The following is an 18,330-nucleotide window of genomic DNA, read 5'->3' on the forward strand; positions in this document are numbered from 1 at the left end:
CGCGCGCGGCGCGGCGGGGGCGCGTGCGGAGATGGCGGCGGGCGCGGCGGGAACGCGCGCGGTGCTGGCGCTGCTCGTCTTGTGCTCGATGGCCGCCGGCGCCGCGGGGACAAGTACGGACCGGACCGGGGCGAGCCGGGATGGCTCCGGGCTGGGGGGGATCCGTTCGGGCGGACCAGGGTGGCGGAGGGGGTTGGACCGAGGGGAGTCCCGCGGGGGCTCCGAGGGGCCTTGGCCGGGATCGCGGCCCCGCGGGTGGGCTCCGGGCCGGCTCCGGGAGCGGCGGGAATGGGGGGAGGAGCGGCGGCGCGGGCGCCTGCGGCGGGGCACGTCCGCGGCGGGCGGGGCCGCGGGAACGGAGGCGCCCTGGGGTTATCCGGGAATGGCCGGGCCGGGCTGGGCTCGGTGCTGCCATCGGGCAGTCCCGGAGCTCGAGCGGAGGATGCTCCGCGTGCCCGGTGATCTCTTAAACCGGAGCGGCAACCGGGACCGCGCTGGGTTGTTTTCTCCTTAGGAAAAGCCAAGAGTTTACTCCCCGCAGCCGCTTCTCCGGTTTCCGCGGCTGAGGAGCAGCAACGACTCCCCCGGGCTTTAAAAAACCCTTAAAGATACTCAGGATAATCCGCGGGGCGGGTCCGGTGCGGGGCGGCGGCTCCGCAGCTCCCGGTGGGCACCGAAAGCTCTGCCCGGGTCCGGTGGCTCCGTACCCCCGGTGGGCACCGAGAGCTCTTCCCCCGGTGGGCACCGAGAGCTCTTCCCCCCGGATTCCCCCTTTCACCCCCGCAGGTTCGGGAGGAGCTCACGGCGAACCGGGCCGGGCTCTCCCCCTGCCCCGGTTCGGTCGCCGGTCCTGGCTGCTCGGCGTTTTGAGTTCTTTAACAATTTTTAGCCTATTCGCACTTAATTCAGCCCAGTAGAGCCGAAAGTTGAGACTGAAGGAGTGCGTGGATCGTGGAAAGTGTGTGCTCTAATAGTTTCTTTTTACAGAATTGCGTTTTAATTCTCCTTCTAAACCTCACATTTATCACCTGGAGCTGCCCAGCTTGGCCACATCCCCGCTCCTTTTGTGCCTCCGAGGGTTTCCTGGGGGTTTCTCCAGCCTGGGACTGGCACCAGTGGGATGGAGAGGAGGCAATTCCTGCCCTGGGTGGGAAAAACCGAGCTGGCCCTTGGGTTGTGTAATGCCCATGTCCTGCCTGGCCATGCCTGGGCTTGGTGTGGAGCTGTGCTGGTGCCTCCAGGGAGCACAGTGGGGTTTAGAGGATGGGGTTTGGCCTCTGAATAGGCTTAGGTTTGACTTTATAGAGCAGATTTGGGGCTGGAGAGTGGGGTTTGGCCTCTGAGCAATATTTAGGTTTGGCTTTATGGAGCAGACTGGGGCTGGAGAGTGGGGTTTAACCTCTGAGCAATGTTTAGGCTTGGCTTTATGGTGATTAGGAGCTGGAAAATGGGCTTTGGCCTCTGAGCAATATTTAGATTTGACTTTATGGAGCAGAGTGGGGTTTGGCCTCTGAGCAACGTTTAGGTTTGGTTTTATGGAGATTAGGGGCTGGACAGCGGGGTTTGGCCTCTGAGCAGTGTTTAGGTTTGGTTTTATGGAGCAGACTGGGTAGCAGCTCACCCCACGGACCATGGGTCAGTTTGTGCCTGGACTCTGTGCCTCCCTCAGTGGGAGGAACCCTGACTTTGACCTGGCTGTGCAAAGCTTAAGGGCAGCTTTTATAGCTGTTTAAAATGGCAAAAAAAAAAAAAAAAAAAAAAAAAAAAAAAACAAAAAAGGAGGGTTAGATCCTCAATTACCCCCTTCCCAAAGCGAGAAACAAAGCTCAGGCCAGGCAGGAGCGTGGACCCAGCGGGGCTCTGCCACCCCGAGCAGGTCCCACTGCTGTGAACAGCCCGGGCACTCCTCCCTCTGCGGGGGGAGAGGTTGTTTTTAGTCTGAAGGTGACTCTGGAGAATGTTATCTGCTCTCTGCCTGCCTCCCCTGCTGTCCTGCTGGCTCGGATACCGCGCTGTGCCCGGCGAGGCATCCAGGCTCAGATCTATGGGGATCGTGTGGGCTTTGGGAGCTGAGCCCCATCTGCAGCCTGTACCCTCTGGAAAATGTGGCAGCAGCTCTGATCGATCCCAGTGGTTTTCTGCTGGTCATTCTCCTGTGTTTTGGGCTCCACAGGCATTTTCCCCAGCCCAGAGAGCCCAGGGAGGGCCTTAATCCCATGGGAATGTGAGTGGTGCTTGCCTGGAGCCTTTTAACCTGCAACCTCTCAGCCTCTGGGAAATGTGGCAGCAGCCCTGATCGATCCCAGTGGTTTTGTGCTGGTCATTCTCCTGTGTTTTGGGCTCTATATTCACTTTCCCCAGCCCATGGTTGGGATTTCTTGGGACGGGGAGGGCATTAATCCCATGGCAGTGTGAGTGGTGCTGCTTGCTGGAGCTTTCTAACCTGTTTGAACCGCCCCACTTGCAGCCTGTACCCTCTGGAAAATGTGGCAGCAGCTCTGATCGATCCCAGTGGTTTTCTGCTGGTCATTCTCCTGTGTTTTGTGCTCCACAGGCGTTTTCCCCAGCCCAGAGAGCCCAGGGAGGGCCTTAATCCCATGGGAATGTGAGTGGTGCTTGCCTGGAGCCTTTTAACCTGCAACCTCTCAGCCTCTGGGAAATGTGGCAGCAGCCCTGATCGATCCCAGTGGCTTTGTGCTGGTCATTCTCCTGTGTTTTGGGCTCTATATTCACTTTCCCCAGCCCATGGTTGAGATTTCTTGGGACGGGGAGGGCATTGATCCCATGGCAATGTGAGTGGTGCTGCTTGCTGGAGCTTTCTAACCTGTTTGAACTGCCCCACTTGCAGCCTGTACCCTCTGGAAAATGTGGCAGCAGCCCTGATCGATCCCAGTGGTTTTGTGCTGCTCGTTCTCCTCTCTCTTGTGCTCTACAGACATTTTCCCCAGCCCAGAGAGCCCAGGGAGGGCATTAATCCCATGGGAATGCGAGTGCTGCTTGCTGCTGCTTGCTGGAGCCTTTTAACCTGTTTGAACTGCACGAGGCACCCTCTAACTGGCAGCAAATAACCTTGCAGGGCTTATTTTGTCAGCGTGCAGTAATCACCTTGTGGCTGTAAAACCCCTTGATCTTTACCAGCTCCCGCTTTAATTCGGGCTGCGCTCGGAGCAGACGGGGCTCACACAAAGTGCTGGGGGCACTTCCAGGGCTTGTTGGCACCCTTGGGAATGTTTGATCACAGGGCTGTGGTGTGGAAAAAACCCTTCTGGTGTGGTTGTGGGAGTGGAAGCCAGCTGGTGGCCCCATCCCATAACACTTATGGGTACCCCTGAATCTCCTGTTTGGATAAATTGGTGTCTGCCTTCCCTGTGGTGTGGAAAAACCCTTTCTGACATGGTTCTGGGAGTGTAACCCAGCTGATATCCCCATCCCACAACATCTCTGGGTACCTCTGAATGTCCTACTCAGTTAAAATTCACGTCTGCCTTCTCCTAAGAGTGCCTTAGTCACCCCACAATTAGGGATCCTTTCTCTTTCAGCCTTGCTTAGTCTTCAAAACTTTCATAGCTTTAGTAGGAAAAGCTACTTTTTCCTTAAGAGAATATGGAATTAATTTCTTTAGGAGTCAAGCTTAGCTTATGGGCTAACTTGTGGCTTATTGAGTTTGAGCAAACTTGGGTTTGTGACACTGATTTCTTCCTCTTAGGATTTCCTGTTGAAACATCTTCAGGCTTTAAAAACCCACCAAAAAAACTTCTCCTAAGCCCAGTTCCTCTTTGCCTGTACATCCATGGAGGGTTGTGTGTAATCACAAAGTGCTTTTAACTGAGCAAATTAATTCCTGGAAGGTTCTTGGGGTGCCTGTTAGTACAGGAAGGATGTGTCTCAATCTCAATTCCATCTGAAACCTGGCTGGGGCTGGGTCACGTAGTGAGCTCTGCTTGTGCCTGATGGATTTTCCCCAAGTGGAGCTGCTGAGCCTCCCTTCCTGCCCACCCCTGGAAGGGCTCCTGGGGCTGGGGCTGCTGCCCTGGAGCCCCAGGGTTGTTTGGCAGGTATTTAATTCCAAGAGGGACCGACCTTTGGACTGGCTGATTCCAGCAAGGGCAGAATGAAAAACACCCAAATTCCAGCCTGCAGCTGCTGCCTGTGCCTCTGGTCTGCTGTTTGCCCATTCAGCTCTGCAGGCCGGTCTCGCCTGAGATGAAAAATCAGATTTCTCTGTTTGTATGACAACAAATTTACGCATTTCCTCACCTGCCTCGTGGCATCTTGCGGTCTGCGAGAATTTTCGCCTCTCCCAAAAAAAGTTCTGAGCTCGGGGTTGTGCTCAGAGGTTCCTGCTGGGCATTTTGGGGGCTGGGGGATGGAAGGAGGGTGTGGGCTGGTCCGTGTGGCTGTGGCTGGTACGTGTGGCTGTGCCATGGCTCAGCAAGGGGGGGTCTGGACCCTGGCCAGCTCCCAATTACAGTCAGGCAGCCCGGGGCTGTGCACTGAGGGGGAACAGACACGTTCCTCCTGAGGCCACGGGGAAGCTCTTTTCTCATGGCTGTTGTCTTAATTAAACTGGCTCTGAGCGGGCTCAGGGTCCTGCTGTCCCCAGCCTTCCATGGTGATGTGACGGCACAGGCTGGGGAATGTGGGAGCTGCATAAGCCATTGAAACACAAATTGAGTGTTTTTATCATGCTTAGGGGCCTTGGGCTGTGTCTCACAGCAGGTGGGGCATCCAATTTGGATGGTGGCACTCACTGGGTGCTGGTTTTGCAGTTTGGATGGTGGCACTCACTGGGTGCTGGTTTGGATAGGGGCACTCACTGAGAGCTGGTTTTGCAGTTTGGATGGTGGCACCCACTGGGTGCTGGTTTTGCTGTTTGGATGGTGGCACTCACCGAGTGCTGGTTTGGATAGGGGCACTCACTGAGAGCTGGTTTTGCAGTTTGGATAGTGGCACTCACTGGGTGCTGGTTTTGCTGTTTGGATGGTGGCACTCACCGAGTGCTGGTTTGGATAGGGGCACTCACTGGGTGCTGGTTTTGCAGTTTGGATGGTGGCACACGTGGAGTGCTGGTTTTGCAGTTTGGATGGTGGCACTCACTGGGTGCTGGTTTTGCAGTTTGGATGGTGGCACTCACTGGGTGCTGGTTTTGCAGTTTGGATGGTGGCACTCACTGGGTGCTGGTTTTGCAGTTTGGATGGTGGCACTCACTGGGTGCTGGTTTTGCAGTTTGGATGGTGGCACTCACCGAGTGCTGGTTTTGCAGTGGAGATGCAGAATGCCAGCGAGCCAGGCAGGGCTCAGAGTGTGGAGGGGAGGGATGGATGAGCACGCTGATGTGCAGACACCCTGCAGCCTCTCCTCAGCCACCGAGTGTTGTTTTTTGCTGCTGGAAGGTGAGTTCTTGCTTTGCACTAACACTTTGCACTAATACCTCTCCAACTCATAGCTGGCTTTATAAAGTCACCGCTGTCTCAAAAGAGACTGGCTCAGGACAGCGTGGAGCTGTACTGCGAGGCGATTGGCAATCCCATCCCCGAGATCCAGTGGTGGTTTGAGGGCAACGACCCCAATGAGACCCATGCCCAGCTCTGGGATGGCGCACGGCAGGACCGTGTCAAAATCAACGCCACCTACAACCTGCACTCCACCAGCACCATCTCCATCGCCAACCTCACGGCCGACGACTCGGGCATGTACGAGTGCCGGGCCAGCAACGACCCCGACCGCAACCACTTGTCGAAGAGCCCCAAAGTCAAGTGGATCCGTTCCCAGGCGAACGTTTTTGTCATCGAACGTGAGTGGCCACACGCCGAGGCCTTGGCACTTTGCTCGGACACCGGTGTCTCGAGTCCTCCCGCCGTGCTCACCCCCGTGCTCACCCGTGTCCTGAAAGCTCTCCCCACCCTCCCACCCCGGCTGTAGAAGTCAGAGGCTCCCACCCTGTGTTGATGTGTCCCCCCAAAACCACCACCACCACCACTACCTGTGACTTGACCCTGCTGCTCAAAAAGGGTTGTGGCTTCTCCCCGATCGATAAAATTTCGCCCTCCGGCCATCCCGCGCCTTTTCCGGAGCCAAAGAACCTGGAAGTTGCTGCTTCCCTGAGCGCCTGGCTGCAGAATTAAACCTTCATTCTGTGGTCGACTCTTCCCCAACCACCACTGACCAGCAGCCCTTCCTTGCAGCTCATCCAGCTCCTTCTCCTTGCAGCAGCCCCGCTTTCAGCTCGCTTCCGTGTTATGGTGAACCCAGACTCTTGGTGGGGGAAAAAAAAACCCCACAAATCTTGCTTTTGAGGTCTGAGACATGCAACCGTTTTTGAAATGGCCGTGTCTGTGTGACACCTGAGTGTTGGTGGTGTTGCTTGTCCTGTGGATGTGGCTGGGTTCCTGTGCTCACAGGATGAGGGAAGAGATGAGGATGTGAATCTGTGTTTCAGAAGGCTTGATTTATTATTTTATGGTGTATATTATATTAAAACTACTAAAAGAATAGAAGGAAGGATTTCATCAGAAGGCTAGCTAAGAATAGAATAAGAAAGAATGATAACAAAGGCTTGTGGCTCGGACACAAAGTCCGAGACAGCCAAACTATGATTGGCCATTAATTAGAAACAACTACGAGACCAATCACAGATGCACCTGTTGCATTCCACAGCAGCAGATAACCATTGTTTACATTTTGTTCCTGAGGCCTCTCAGCTTCTCAGGAGGAAAAAATCCTAAGGAAAGGACTTTACATAAAAAGATGTCTGTGACAGGATCCCACTCACAGAGTGTTGCTGCTTCCAGAGCTAGAAACTTGGGAGGAGGATAAAATCCTTCTGAGGTCTCCCTGTGAGTGCTGCAGTTAGGAGAGCTGCATTTTCAGCAGGAATGGAGTGCAGAGCTCCAGCAGAACCCTTCTTCCAGTGGAGTTTGGATAGGAGAAAACACAAAATGTCCTGGCAGGGGCTGTAGTGGCACCGGGGCTGTGCAGTGGTGCTTCTGATGGCAGCTGCCTTCTCGGACATCCTCCTGCAAGCAGAAATGCCTGAGTCATCTTAGCTTGCATAATTTACTGCTGCCTGGCTCATGGAGGAGGCCCAGGACCTTTGACAGCCACGGCTCTGTGCTCTCCCTGGAGCCATTCTCCCCAAACCCTTTGGGGCTGCCACACCGTCCTGTGTCACCTCAGAGGCTCCTGGCTGCCCTCTGTGCTCCCTGCAGGTGTCTGGAGCTGCTCAGGTGCTGGGAGGTGTTGCCACCCGAGCTCTGTGGTGGCTCCCAGCAGCAGCAGAGCCGTGCTCTGCCCTTCAGAGTGACCTTTTCCATTGCTTATTGAGCACTGGGGCCGCACCCAGCGATGCAGGACACAGCAGAGGTTGCAGCGATGCAGGACACAGCAGCTCCTGGTGTGCAGCAGCTGCAGGGCCATCCCAGGGCTGGGCACTGCCTTTGGGGACACCCTGGTGCTGGCCAGGTCTGGTAGGGAGCTGTGTTGAAGGTAAGTGGGAGCTGGGAATAGAGACAAGGAGCTCTGTGGGGTTTGCGTTGCAGGTTCTTGGGGCACCACGTCAGCTCTGTTGTACCCCAAGTTAACTTAAAAATCTGATTTTTTATCAATGCAGGTCCAGATATCGCTGGTAATTTCCTCGTGGGTGATGGCAAGGTGACCCTGTGGTGTAACATGTCTGAACCACAACACACCATCACTGGCCACAAGTGGATTCACAAGGAGAAGACCCTGAAGGAGGACAACGAGCCTGGTGCTTCCACCAGCTACACGTGAGTGTCAGGGCAAGGTCAGAACCTGGGCACAAAAAAAAAAAAAATCTTTTTTTTTTTTTTATCCCAGAAAGCAGCTGGTGTTTGCCTCAGCTGGAACCAGGGCTGAGTTCTTGCAGGGGTGGGGCTGACAGAGTTGTGGTGAGGCCCAGCACTCTCCTTTCTTTGTGGGCAGCGAAAAGGAGGAGAAAGGGGCACTTTTAGTGCCACAAATATCCTCTTAGAAGGAGATTTCCTGGTTTTAAGCAGGTGTTCAGCTGGGCTCTGGCTGTTGGGTGTTCCAGAGCTTTGAAGGGGGCAGGCCAGCAGCTGCTCACTCCTTGTGTGTGGGGTGAGAAGCTCCAGTGCATGTTTGTCACTGTAGGACACAAAACAAAACAGCACACGCTGCTGTTTTCAAGGTGAAAAAAAGGGAAGTTTATTTTCTGACTTTAGCATTTATAGATTTCTAAATGTGCCAGTGGATTGCAGGGTGACAGTGCCACCTCTCCAATGACACTGGACAAACCAACAGTCCATCAGATTTCTCCTCCATAAAATAATAATAACTTATTTACAGAAAGTGTGTGAGAAAGTTTGTTACAAGAATGTAAACATCAGAAGGCTTAGAAAATCTAAAAAAATCAGGGTGGCACCCCCAGGGCACTGGCACAGGTGTGAGGTGTCCCTATGTCACTGTAGGACATGAAACAACACACTGCTGCTCTCAAGGTGAAGAAAATCAAAGTTTATTTTCTGACTTTAACATTTATAATTTTTTAAAAGTGACAGTGCCACCTCTCCAATGACACTGGTCAAACCAACAGTCCATCAAATTTCTCCTCCTCTATAAATAATGCAAAACAACGAGTTATTTACGGAAAGCTTGTCACAAGAATGCCAACATCAAAAGGCTTAGAAAATCTTAAAAAATCAGGGTGAGATATGTTGTTTCTAAGTGGGCCTTCCCTTCCCAGAGTCCCAGGAGGAGCTGGGCGCAGGAATATCAGCCTTATTGTGGCAGTGCAGTGAGCTTTCCTTTCTGATTACACTCAGGGCTGGCTGGCAGTGACCCAGCAGCTGTGCAGGCCTCACGTCCCTTTGTGTGGCACTGCAGACGTGCCTGTCTCCCCATAGCAACAGGGAGCTGAACAAGGATTAAAGTATTTATAACCCAGCCTCCCTCGTGTGACCTCAATTCCTCAGCTGAGTGGTTTTTTGGAAGTGGGGAGAGCCGTGCAGGGCAGAGTGAACAAACAGCTCGTTGTCCCAGTGCAGCCATGGGACAAAGCGTGGGCCCCTTCCCTCGAGTGGGTATTACTGAGCAGCAGAATGGGATGTTTGTTGCAGGGCTGCATAATCCACTAAATCTCATTGCAGCAGCTTTACAGGAAGGAGAATGTGAGGTTTTTTCTCTGAGGGGATCAATCCAAAGCAGCACGGCCTGGGTGATCTTTGCCATGTGTTTCACTGAGCTGGAACAGTGATCAGAACTTGTCAGACGTGGTGAATATGAAACCCTCTTCTGCCACCCTCAGTGTGTGAGGAGGCTTGGCTTGCTGTAGGTGCAGAATAAATATTCTGCTGGAATGGGGGATATTTGTTTTTCTGGTTTTTTTTTAAGATTGTCTAAGCCTTCTGATGTTTACATTCTCGTGGCAAACTTTCTCACACACTTTCTGTAAATAACTCATTGTTTTGCATTCTTTTATGGAGGAGGAGAAATTTGATGGACTGTTGGTTTGTCCAGGGTCATTGGAGAGGTGGCACTGTCACCCTCCAATGTAATGAAAACTGTAAATGTTGAAGTCAGAAAATAAATTTCAATTTTCTTCACCTTGAGATCAGCTGTGTGTTGTTTCATGTCCTGCAGTGACATGGGGACACCTCACACCTGTGCCAGTGCCCTGGGGGTGTCACCCTGATTTTTTAAGGATTTTCTAAGCCTTCTGATGTTTACATTCTTGTAACAAGCTTTCTCACACACTTTCTGTAAATAACTTCTTATTTTGCATTCTTTCATGGAGGAGAAATTTGATGGACTGTTGGTTTGTCCAGTGTCATTGGAGAGGTGGCACTGTCACTTTTAAAAAACTATAAATGTTAAAATCAGAAAATAAACTTCCTTTTTCCTCTCTTTGAGAGCAGCAGTGTGTGCTCATGGTTTTTTTGTGTCCTATAGTGATTTAATTTGCTATGGAGGAGGCTGATGCTGTTGGGTGTGTGATTCCCTCGGTGTGGAGCTCAGAATCTCTGGATAAGTTAAATTTTGCTTACCTGAGTCCTGTTTTTTGGCAGATTTGAGGGGACAGTGGAGGAGCACTCTGGCATCTACGAGTGCATCTTTGAAGGCAACCCACAGACCAGAGGACAAGTGAATATTTCTGGTAATTTCATCTCTTTGCTCCTGGGCTCTGAGGGGAAGCTGTGACCTCCTGAGCACTTTGCTGGAGGTTGATGACTAAATAAAAAAGCTTATGTTTCAGAACTAATTATCGTACAAGTTATTTGCAACCAGGCCTTTACAAAACACCAATTAAAAAGTGTTTTAAAAAACACTTTAAAAAGCAATAGCTTGTTGCATATTCATGTATTTCATGATGCAAACAATCAAACAAATTCTGACAAATTGGGCTCCCATTATGTGTGCTGTCAGATACATTACTTTTATACTGAAATTCCCATTTCTAACAGACCCAAAGACTCCCTGGGAAGATTTTTACATCATGCTGCTCCATAACGGTCAAGATCCCCTGTCCTGGTAGAGTTTTCTAGCTTTATAATTAAAATATATCTGACAGCACCATCCATTCACAAGCCTTTGAAAGGTCAACAAGGTGCATTTGGAACAAATATTTGGAACTGAATTTCTGCTTGAAACGTGATTTTTAAAGCAGAAATTTTCTTTTCAGCTTGAGAAAGCTGCTCCCAGCCCTGAGATCTGGCATTAAACCACCTTTCTGTGGTTATGTTCCCATAGGAATAATGGATAGAGGGATAAAACCTGCACAAATCTGTTTGAGCCATTCTTGAAGCAATTTGAAGCACTTCCCTCCTTTAAAAAAATGCCAAACTAGTCAGAGGATCAACCTGACCGAGGTTTTTGGTGTAGCTGATTCTGTTGAAGTGAGCTGCAGCAAGCACAAATATGTGATTTCTATAACAAGATGTCCAAATTTTAATTTTTTTTTTTCATTTTTTCCTAGTTCCCCCCCAGGTGACAGCATACAAGAAGTCAGAGCATGGCAATGAGGGGGACACAGGGGTGCTGACCTGCAAGAATCCCTCTTTCCCTGCTGTCACCACCTGGTCCTGGCACAAAAGTGGGCACGGGGTAAGCGCTGTTATTTTCTCCATCTCCCCTCCTGCCCAGCCCTTGAGGCACCAGAATTAATCCAAATTTCAGTGCTCCCCAGAAAAAGGGGATTTTCTCAGCACTGCCCTGATGTTCTCCCTGTTGGTGGAGTGACTAAATTATTATTTGAATGCTTGAAAAGGCAAAAAGCCCAGAAATTTCTCTCCAGATTTGGTACAAAGACACCTCAGACCTGGGGCTGTCCAATTGGTCCCACCCAGGTAATTCACTGAAAAAGGAAGAGAACAAAATAAATAATCGCTTTTGTGGGGTGTTCTAGGTCAGTGTTCCTCTGTAAAAGCTTTGTTGTTTTCCCTATTATTAAACTTTTTTCTGTTTCCAGCACTATCTCAAAAGCCATCCTGCTAATTTTAAGCAATTTGGGGTAACTAAACTACTTCAAGTGTGATACGTTCTCTAAAAGTTCATAAAACCTGGCTCAGAGAGAAACCATCACCCTGAGATCCCTCTTCTTCCTTGTGAAAAATGACAAGCACTTGTTTTTAGGTTTTAAAAGTTTGATAATAATAAAATTGTTATAAAAATAGTAATATAATTAGAGTAATAATAATTTGGACAATTGAGATTAGGACAATGCAAGACAATAAGAACAAAGAGTTACAGACATTTTCTGGGCAAAATAAGCCTGAAAAAGGACACACGCTACTTAAGAAAATTAATACAGCATAACTGTCTAAGATAACACATATAATATTCATTTTAATATTTGCAAAGAGCCAATCATATAAATACACATTTCTCACATTGCATAACTTTCCAACATAACACGTATAATATTCCTTTTAGTATTTGCAAAGAGCCAATCATAAAACACATTTTTTACATTGTGCTAGTTACAACATGTATCTTACATAGCATAGTTTCTATTTTAATATTATGCTATGTAAGTATACATAGCATAATATAATAATATACTACAGCCTAAAGTAGTGGTATATTTACCACACTACTTAAAAGAGATTAATACAGCATAACTTCCTTTCTTTTTTGTGAAGAGCCAATCATAAAATGCACATTTTTCACACAGCTTAACTTGAGCCAATAATTGTTCACACCATAACTTTCTAACATAGCGTGTATAATATTAATTTGAATATTTGTGAAGAGCCAATCATATAAATACACTTTTCTCACATTGTATAACTTTCTAATATAACACATATAATATTAATGTTTGCGAAGAGCCGAATTTCTAACATAGCACACATAATATTCACTTTAATCTTTGTGAAGAGCCAACCATTGTTCACAACACAGCATAACTTTCTAACATAGCACATATAATATTTGAATATTTGTGAAGAGCCAAATTTCTAACATAGCACATATAATATTCATTTTAATCTTTGTGAAGAGCCAACCATTTTTCACAACACAACATAACTTTCTAACATAGCACGTATAATATTAATTTGAATATTTGTGAACATCCAATCATATAAATACACTTTTCTCACATTGTATAACTTTCTAATGTAACACATATAATATTAATATTTGCGAAGAGCTGAATTTCTAACATAGCACATATAATATTCATTTTAATCTTTGTGAAGAGCCAACCATTTTTCACAACACAGCATAACTTTCTAACACGACACACAGAGTATTAATTTCAGTTTTTGTGAACACCCAACCCTACAAATCCCCGTTTTTCCCCCCATTCCTCCTCCCTGCAGCGCCTGGAGAACGCCTCTGGCAGGTACATCATCAAGTCCAGCGGCAACAAGACGGAGCTGAGGATCCTGAAGCTGGACATCGAGCAGGACACGGGGGATTATTTCTGCAACGCCACCAACCCGCTGGGCACGGGCGATGCCACCGTGAACCTGCGCGTGCGCAGCCGCCTGGCCGCCCTCTGGCCCTTCCTGGGCATCGTGGCCGAGGTGCTGGTCCTGGTCACCATCATCTTCATCTACGAGAAGAGGAGGAAGCCAGATGAGGTTCCTGACGGTAAGAGGGAGATGGGGTTGGTGGGAAATGGCTGGGCACTTGGTTTTCAACATATAAAAAGTTTTATTTATATAAATAATTTTTTTACATTTATTTTTACATTTATTTTTACATTTATTTTTACATTTATTTTTACATTTATTTTTACATTTATTTTTACATTTATTTTTACATTTATTTTTACATTTATTTTTGCATTTATTTTTGCATTTATTTTTGCATTTATTTTTGCATTTATTTTTGCATTTATTTTTGCATTTATTTTTGCATTTATTTTTGCATTTATTTTTGCATTTATTTTTGCATTTATTTTTGCATTTATTTTTGCATTTATTTTTGCATTTATTTTTGCATTTATTTACCTATAAAAATATATTTTAAAGTTATATATTTATATACTATATATAGTGTAGATATATATTTTATATTTTTATAATTTATACACTATAAAATAGTAATCGAATTAGAGTCATAATAATTTGGACCATTTATATACTATATATAGTGTAGATATATATTTTATATTTTTATAATTTATACACTATAAAAATAGTAATCGAATTAGAGTAATAATAATTTGGACCATTTATATACTATATATAGTGTATATATTTTTTTTATAATTTATACACTATAAAATAGTAATAGAATTAGAGTCATAATAATTTGGACAATTTATATGCTATATATAGTGTAGATATATATTTTATATTTTTTATAATTTATACACTATAAAAATAGTAATATAATTAGAGTAATAATAATTTGGACCATTTATATACTATATATAGTGTATATATTTTTTTATAATTTATACACTATAAAAATAGTAATATAATTAGAGTGATAATAATTTGGACAATTTATATACTATATATAGTGTAGATATATATTTTATATTTTTTTATAATTTATACACTATAAGAATAGTAATATAATTAGAGTGATAATAATTTGGACAATTTATATACTATATATAGTGTATATATATTATAATTTATACACTATAAGAATAGTAATATAATTAGAGTGATAATAATTTGGACAATTTATATGCTATATATAGTGTATATATTTTTTCTAATTTATACACTATAAAAGTAGTAATATAGTTAGAGTAATAATAATTCGGACAATTTATATGCTGTATATATAGTGTATATACATTTTTTATAATTTATATAAGTTATACACTATAGTGATATTACTAGAATAATACTAATATGGATAATTTGGATTAGGACAATATGAGACAGTAGAAACAACGAGTTACAGGTAGTCCAGGTACCTTTTTCTGGGCAGCATACCTAGGGGTAGAGGGCATCTTTTGAATCTGCCAATCCCTTCTGGAATTCCAGGACTGACAGACAGTGCTGAGAGGGGAGAGGAGAGGGGACTGACACACCTGGGAGGGAATTATCAGGGGTGGGACCCAAGGTTCTGAGGTAAACCCTGACATCACAATGCAACAGTGTGGGAAGATCAGTGGTTTGCAGCTTTTGGGGGGTTCTGAGGTCCCTCTCTCAGAGCAGGGGTGGTTTGAGGGCTTTTGAGGAACCAATCTGTGCTTCAGCCACGAATTGCACTGTTTGTGTGCAGTGTGTCTGGAGCAGGAGAGGGTTCTGAGCAGGTCAGCCTGACCCTTTTGTCTCTCCAGTTCCTCTCCTCGAGTGTCTGCAGGGCTGGGTTTGCTTTGGCAGCTCCCACCCTGCACGAGGTGGTCTGTAAATAAGTTACCAGAGCTTTTGTGGTGCTGAGAGCTGTGTCTGTGACTGTAAAACTTGTGTTCACTTCAGGATGTTTTGGGTCATCAGATCCAGCACATCCTGGATCTCAAAGACCCGGTGCTATCTTGAATCTGTTCTGGAAGCAGCAGCTCCTCCCTTTCCTTATCGCTGAGGATCTGCATTGTGTCAGCTCCTTTATCTGATGCTGTTAACAATGCAATGTGAATTCTCTGCATCCTTCCTGCCCGGGACCCTGCAGAGCCCCTGGACCCCTGCAGGAGCAGCACAGGGGATAAATGTCACATCCCTGCCCTGACTGCAGGGCTTGGAATTCCACCAGAGGCGGCTCCACAAGCAGCTGTTTTGCCCTCTGACACCCCTGATGTCCTAAAGATGTTGTGGCTGCATCTCCCAGCAAAAAACACTTTGTGATCAGAGCTGTAGGAGATGCTTTGACAGACAGATAAATGTCCTGAAATGTCCTGATGCTCCTTGGCAAGAGGAGCTCAAGCTCCCAAATGCTCATAGATGAGAAGAGAGCATCGCACCCCTTTGGTAACCACACCTGGCTTTACACTGCCCTGGTATAAAGTGGTTTTTTCTGCCCTAAAATCTCTCTAGCTTTGCCCCCACTTCCCTGGTATAAAGTGGGTTTTTTTCTGCCCCAAAGTCTCTGTAGCTTTGCCCTCCTGTGGGGTGACAGTGGGGCCTGTCTGAGCCAGTTCCTATAGGAATGTGATTCCTGTTGATGGAGTCACAAAACTATTTTTTTTTTCCCCTCAAAAAAGGAAAGAAGTCCAGAAGTTTCTCTCCTCATTTAGGTGAAAAAAGCCACCTCATAGACCTGGGGAACTTCACCTCAATCTTAAGTGTGGCCAATTGGACAGACATCAAAAAGTCCTGCTTGGGCAGTTTACTAGAAATAGAGGTGAACAAATAAACTAATGGTTTTTGTGAGGTGTTTTACCAGGAGCAAGGACCTCCTTTTTTAGTTTTTATTAAACCTTTTTGTTCCCAACACTGCCACAGCAGCCATCCTGCTGATTTTTGTGCCTCCACAGGCAGCTGAGCTATCTTGGCTGTGTTACAGACCTCTGAGAACTTACTAGATTTAGCTCAAGAAGTCTCCTATAACACATTCCCCCCCAGAACTTTGTGTGAGCTGGACCTTGCTGGGATGGGGTGGGGACAATCTGGCCTGGGATGGGGACAGTCTGACCTGTCTTAGGGTGATCTCCTTGCTGGTGTTACCTGTCCACTCTTCCTTTCTGTGCTGCTGGGTGCCACCTCTCCTGGTAAGTAGAGGCAGTTCCAGATGTGTCCCTCCCTGTCCCCTCGCCAGCCATGGGCAGCTGCAGTGCCCAGGGTTGGAGAAAAGGTGATGGAGGAGCCAAAGGAGACCTCAGGGAGCTGGTGAAAGGCTGCAGGGCTTGTTTAGAGGTGTTTCCTTAGCTGTGCTGCTCAGAACGTGGTGTGCAGTGTTTGTTTTGGTAGCACAGCTTTGTGGGGAGGGTGGGAGGGCTTCCTGCTGCTGCTGCTGCTTAAATCCTCGTCCTGAAACATCCTGTTTGGCTTCCCCTGTACCTGCTGGGAGTGTGCTGGGCTCTGGGAGCCATCACAGGGCCTGGGGGTGAGCACAGGGCAGCTGATCCCAGGTTTGAATGGTGAGAATGGCTGCCTGGAGTTCTCTTCCCACTGCTTTAAGGGCAGGCAGAGGTCACTTTGAATGTCCTCTTCCCTGACTATTTATATTTTTTTTTTTTCTGTGCTGTCCTGAATGTGAAGATGATGATGGAGGCTCTGCACCACTGTGAGTACCTTTGCCTGTTCCTGTTTAGCCAGATTTGTACTGGTACATCTCACCCAGCCAGGGAATCTGCTCTGAAGATAAAAGCTTTATGCAATGATATCAAGCTAAATATGTAAAGATAAAAGCTGGTGTGGTGTGGTGGTGTTCACAGGGGTCTGAGGATGAGGGAAGAGATGAGAATGTTGACTCCATGTTTCAGAAGGCTGATTTATTATTTTATGATATATATTACATTAAAACTATACTAAAAGAATAGAAGAAAAGGTTTCATCTGAAGGTTAGCTAAGAATAGAAAAGGAAAGAATGATAACAAAGGTTTGTGGCTCAGGCTTTCTGTCTGAGCCAGCTGACTGTGATTGGCCATTAATTACCAACACCCAACACGGGCTAATCAAAGATTTACTTGTTGCATACCACAGCAGCAGATAATCAATGTTTACATTTTGTTCCTGAAGCCTCTCAGCTTCTCAGGAAGAAAAAAATCTTAGAAGATTTTCCATAAAAGATGTCTGTGACAGTGTGGGATGATCCTCGGTGTGGGCAGATGTCCCCCCATGGTTCATTTGATGTCCCCACACATCCCTGGGGTGGCACCAGTGTCTGACCCTGCTCTGGGGTCTGATTTTCCCCCTCTGCTTGGGCATTTTATGGGTCAGGGGTGCTGCTGGGGGGACTCTGTGCTCTCCCTTTCCTCACATCCCTCCTCCCTCCCCAGGAAGAGCAATGCCACAAACCACAAGGACAAGAACGTCCGCCAGAGGAACGCCAACTGAGAGAGGCCCAGGTGGGTGCCTGGGGCAGGAGCTGCAGGTCTGACCCTGCTGAGGCTCCTGGGAGGAGCCAGAGCCCCTCCTGGCCCAGCTCTGCCACCCCACTCCACTTTATCTAACTGGCTTTCCTTTCCTTTCTCTCCTGCCAGGTGATGCGTAGGTGAAGAACTCGTCTGGACAATTTTATTTTCTTTTAATTTTTTTTTTTTTTTTGGTAAAATAGCACCATGGAATATTCTAGTGCGTCCCTGAGATTCAGTTACTTCACTTTCTAAGGAAACTTTTAAGTTGTAGAAATATATAAAATACACTTTTTTTTTTTTTTTAAGAGTCGTGGGAGGGTTTTTTTTCTACCTGTAAAATGTAAAATCCTTTGTTCCTGGTAGTCTAGATCTCTTGACTGTCTCTGTCCTAGGTTATTTCATGTTGGTACAGAGTGGTGGGGAAGGGGGGGTGGGAATGCAGCTGTGTCCCACCTGCTTATGGGAATGAGGGAGGAGCTGCTTTGGTGGCTGTGGGGAGATGCCCTGAGAGGGTTCAGGAAGGGGTTTTGTGTCTTTCCCAGTGCATCACCAGGAGCAAGGCTGCACCTTTTCCCTGGCCAGGGATCCCTGTCAGCTCCTGCCAAGCTGCTCTTGGTTACTGTGCAGCCAGGGGCTGGATGCTGGATAAGTGATTGCTGGATAAATGATTGCTGGACAAATGATTGCTGTAACTTATTCCATGGGTTGTTGGTGTCTGTGCAGTGGGGAGGGGCAGGCTGAGCTGGGGCTGGGGGTTGATTTTAAGGTTTAACAGCTTTGTGCTTTGTGCTTGAGCCGTTGTGATTTGGGGGCTGTGAGCAGACGGGGTGCTCAGGGGAGTCTAACACCTTTACTGCTGGTTAGCATTGAGCTGTTCCATCTGTTAACACTTCACAAATAAAGATGATTCCTCTCTCTTTTTTCCA

The 18,330-nt window shown here is 47.1% G+C and overlaps 1 protein-coding gene across 2 annotated transcripts; it reads left to right on the plus strand.

Annotated features, from left to right (window-relative positions):
* Positions 1-18,330, plus strand: BSG (basigin (Ok blood group)). 2 transcript variants are annotated; one of them, XM_063160985.1, is made up of 9 exons: positions 32-113; positions 5,447-5,794; positions 7,610-7,766; positions 10,044-10,132; positions 10,952-11,079; positions 12,801-13,074; positions 16,587-16,611; positions 17,327-17,395; positions 17,531-18,330. In XM_063160985.1, exons 1-8 carry the CDS (start codon positions 32-34, stop codon positions 17,382-17,384), a joined length of 1,161 nt encoding a protein of 386 aa, XP_063017055.1. In that variant the 3' UTR covers positions 17,385-17,395; positions 17,531-18,330. The 2 variants fall into 2 exon arrangements, with proteins under 2 accessions (XP_063017054.1, XP_063017055.1); XM_063160984.1 differs by lacking the exon at positions 5,447-5,794 and having other exon boundaries at positions 1-113.

This window comes from Melospiza melodia, chromosome 7 (assembly GCF_035770615.1).
Source record: "Melospiza melodia melodia isolate bMelMel2 chromosome 7, bMelMel2.pri, whole genome shotgun sequence".
NCBI classification, from domain to species: Eukaryota; Metazoa; Chordata; class Aves; order Passeriformes; family Passerellidae; genus Melospiza; species Melospiza melodia.

Coding starts and splice junctions, on each gene's coding strand:
- BSG (XM_063160985.1), top strand. CDS start 32: ATGGCGGCGGGCGCGGCGGGAACGCGCGCGGTGCTGGCGCTGCTCGTC. Junction 11,080..12,800: donor GGCACAAAAGTGGGCACGGG/GTAAGCGCTGTT, acceptor TCCTCCCTGCAG/CGCCTGGAGAACGCCTCTGG. Junction 13,075..16,586: donor GCCAGATGAGGTTCCTGACG/GTAAGAGGGAGA, acceptor CTGAATGTGAAG/ATGATGATGGAGGCTCTGCA.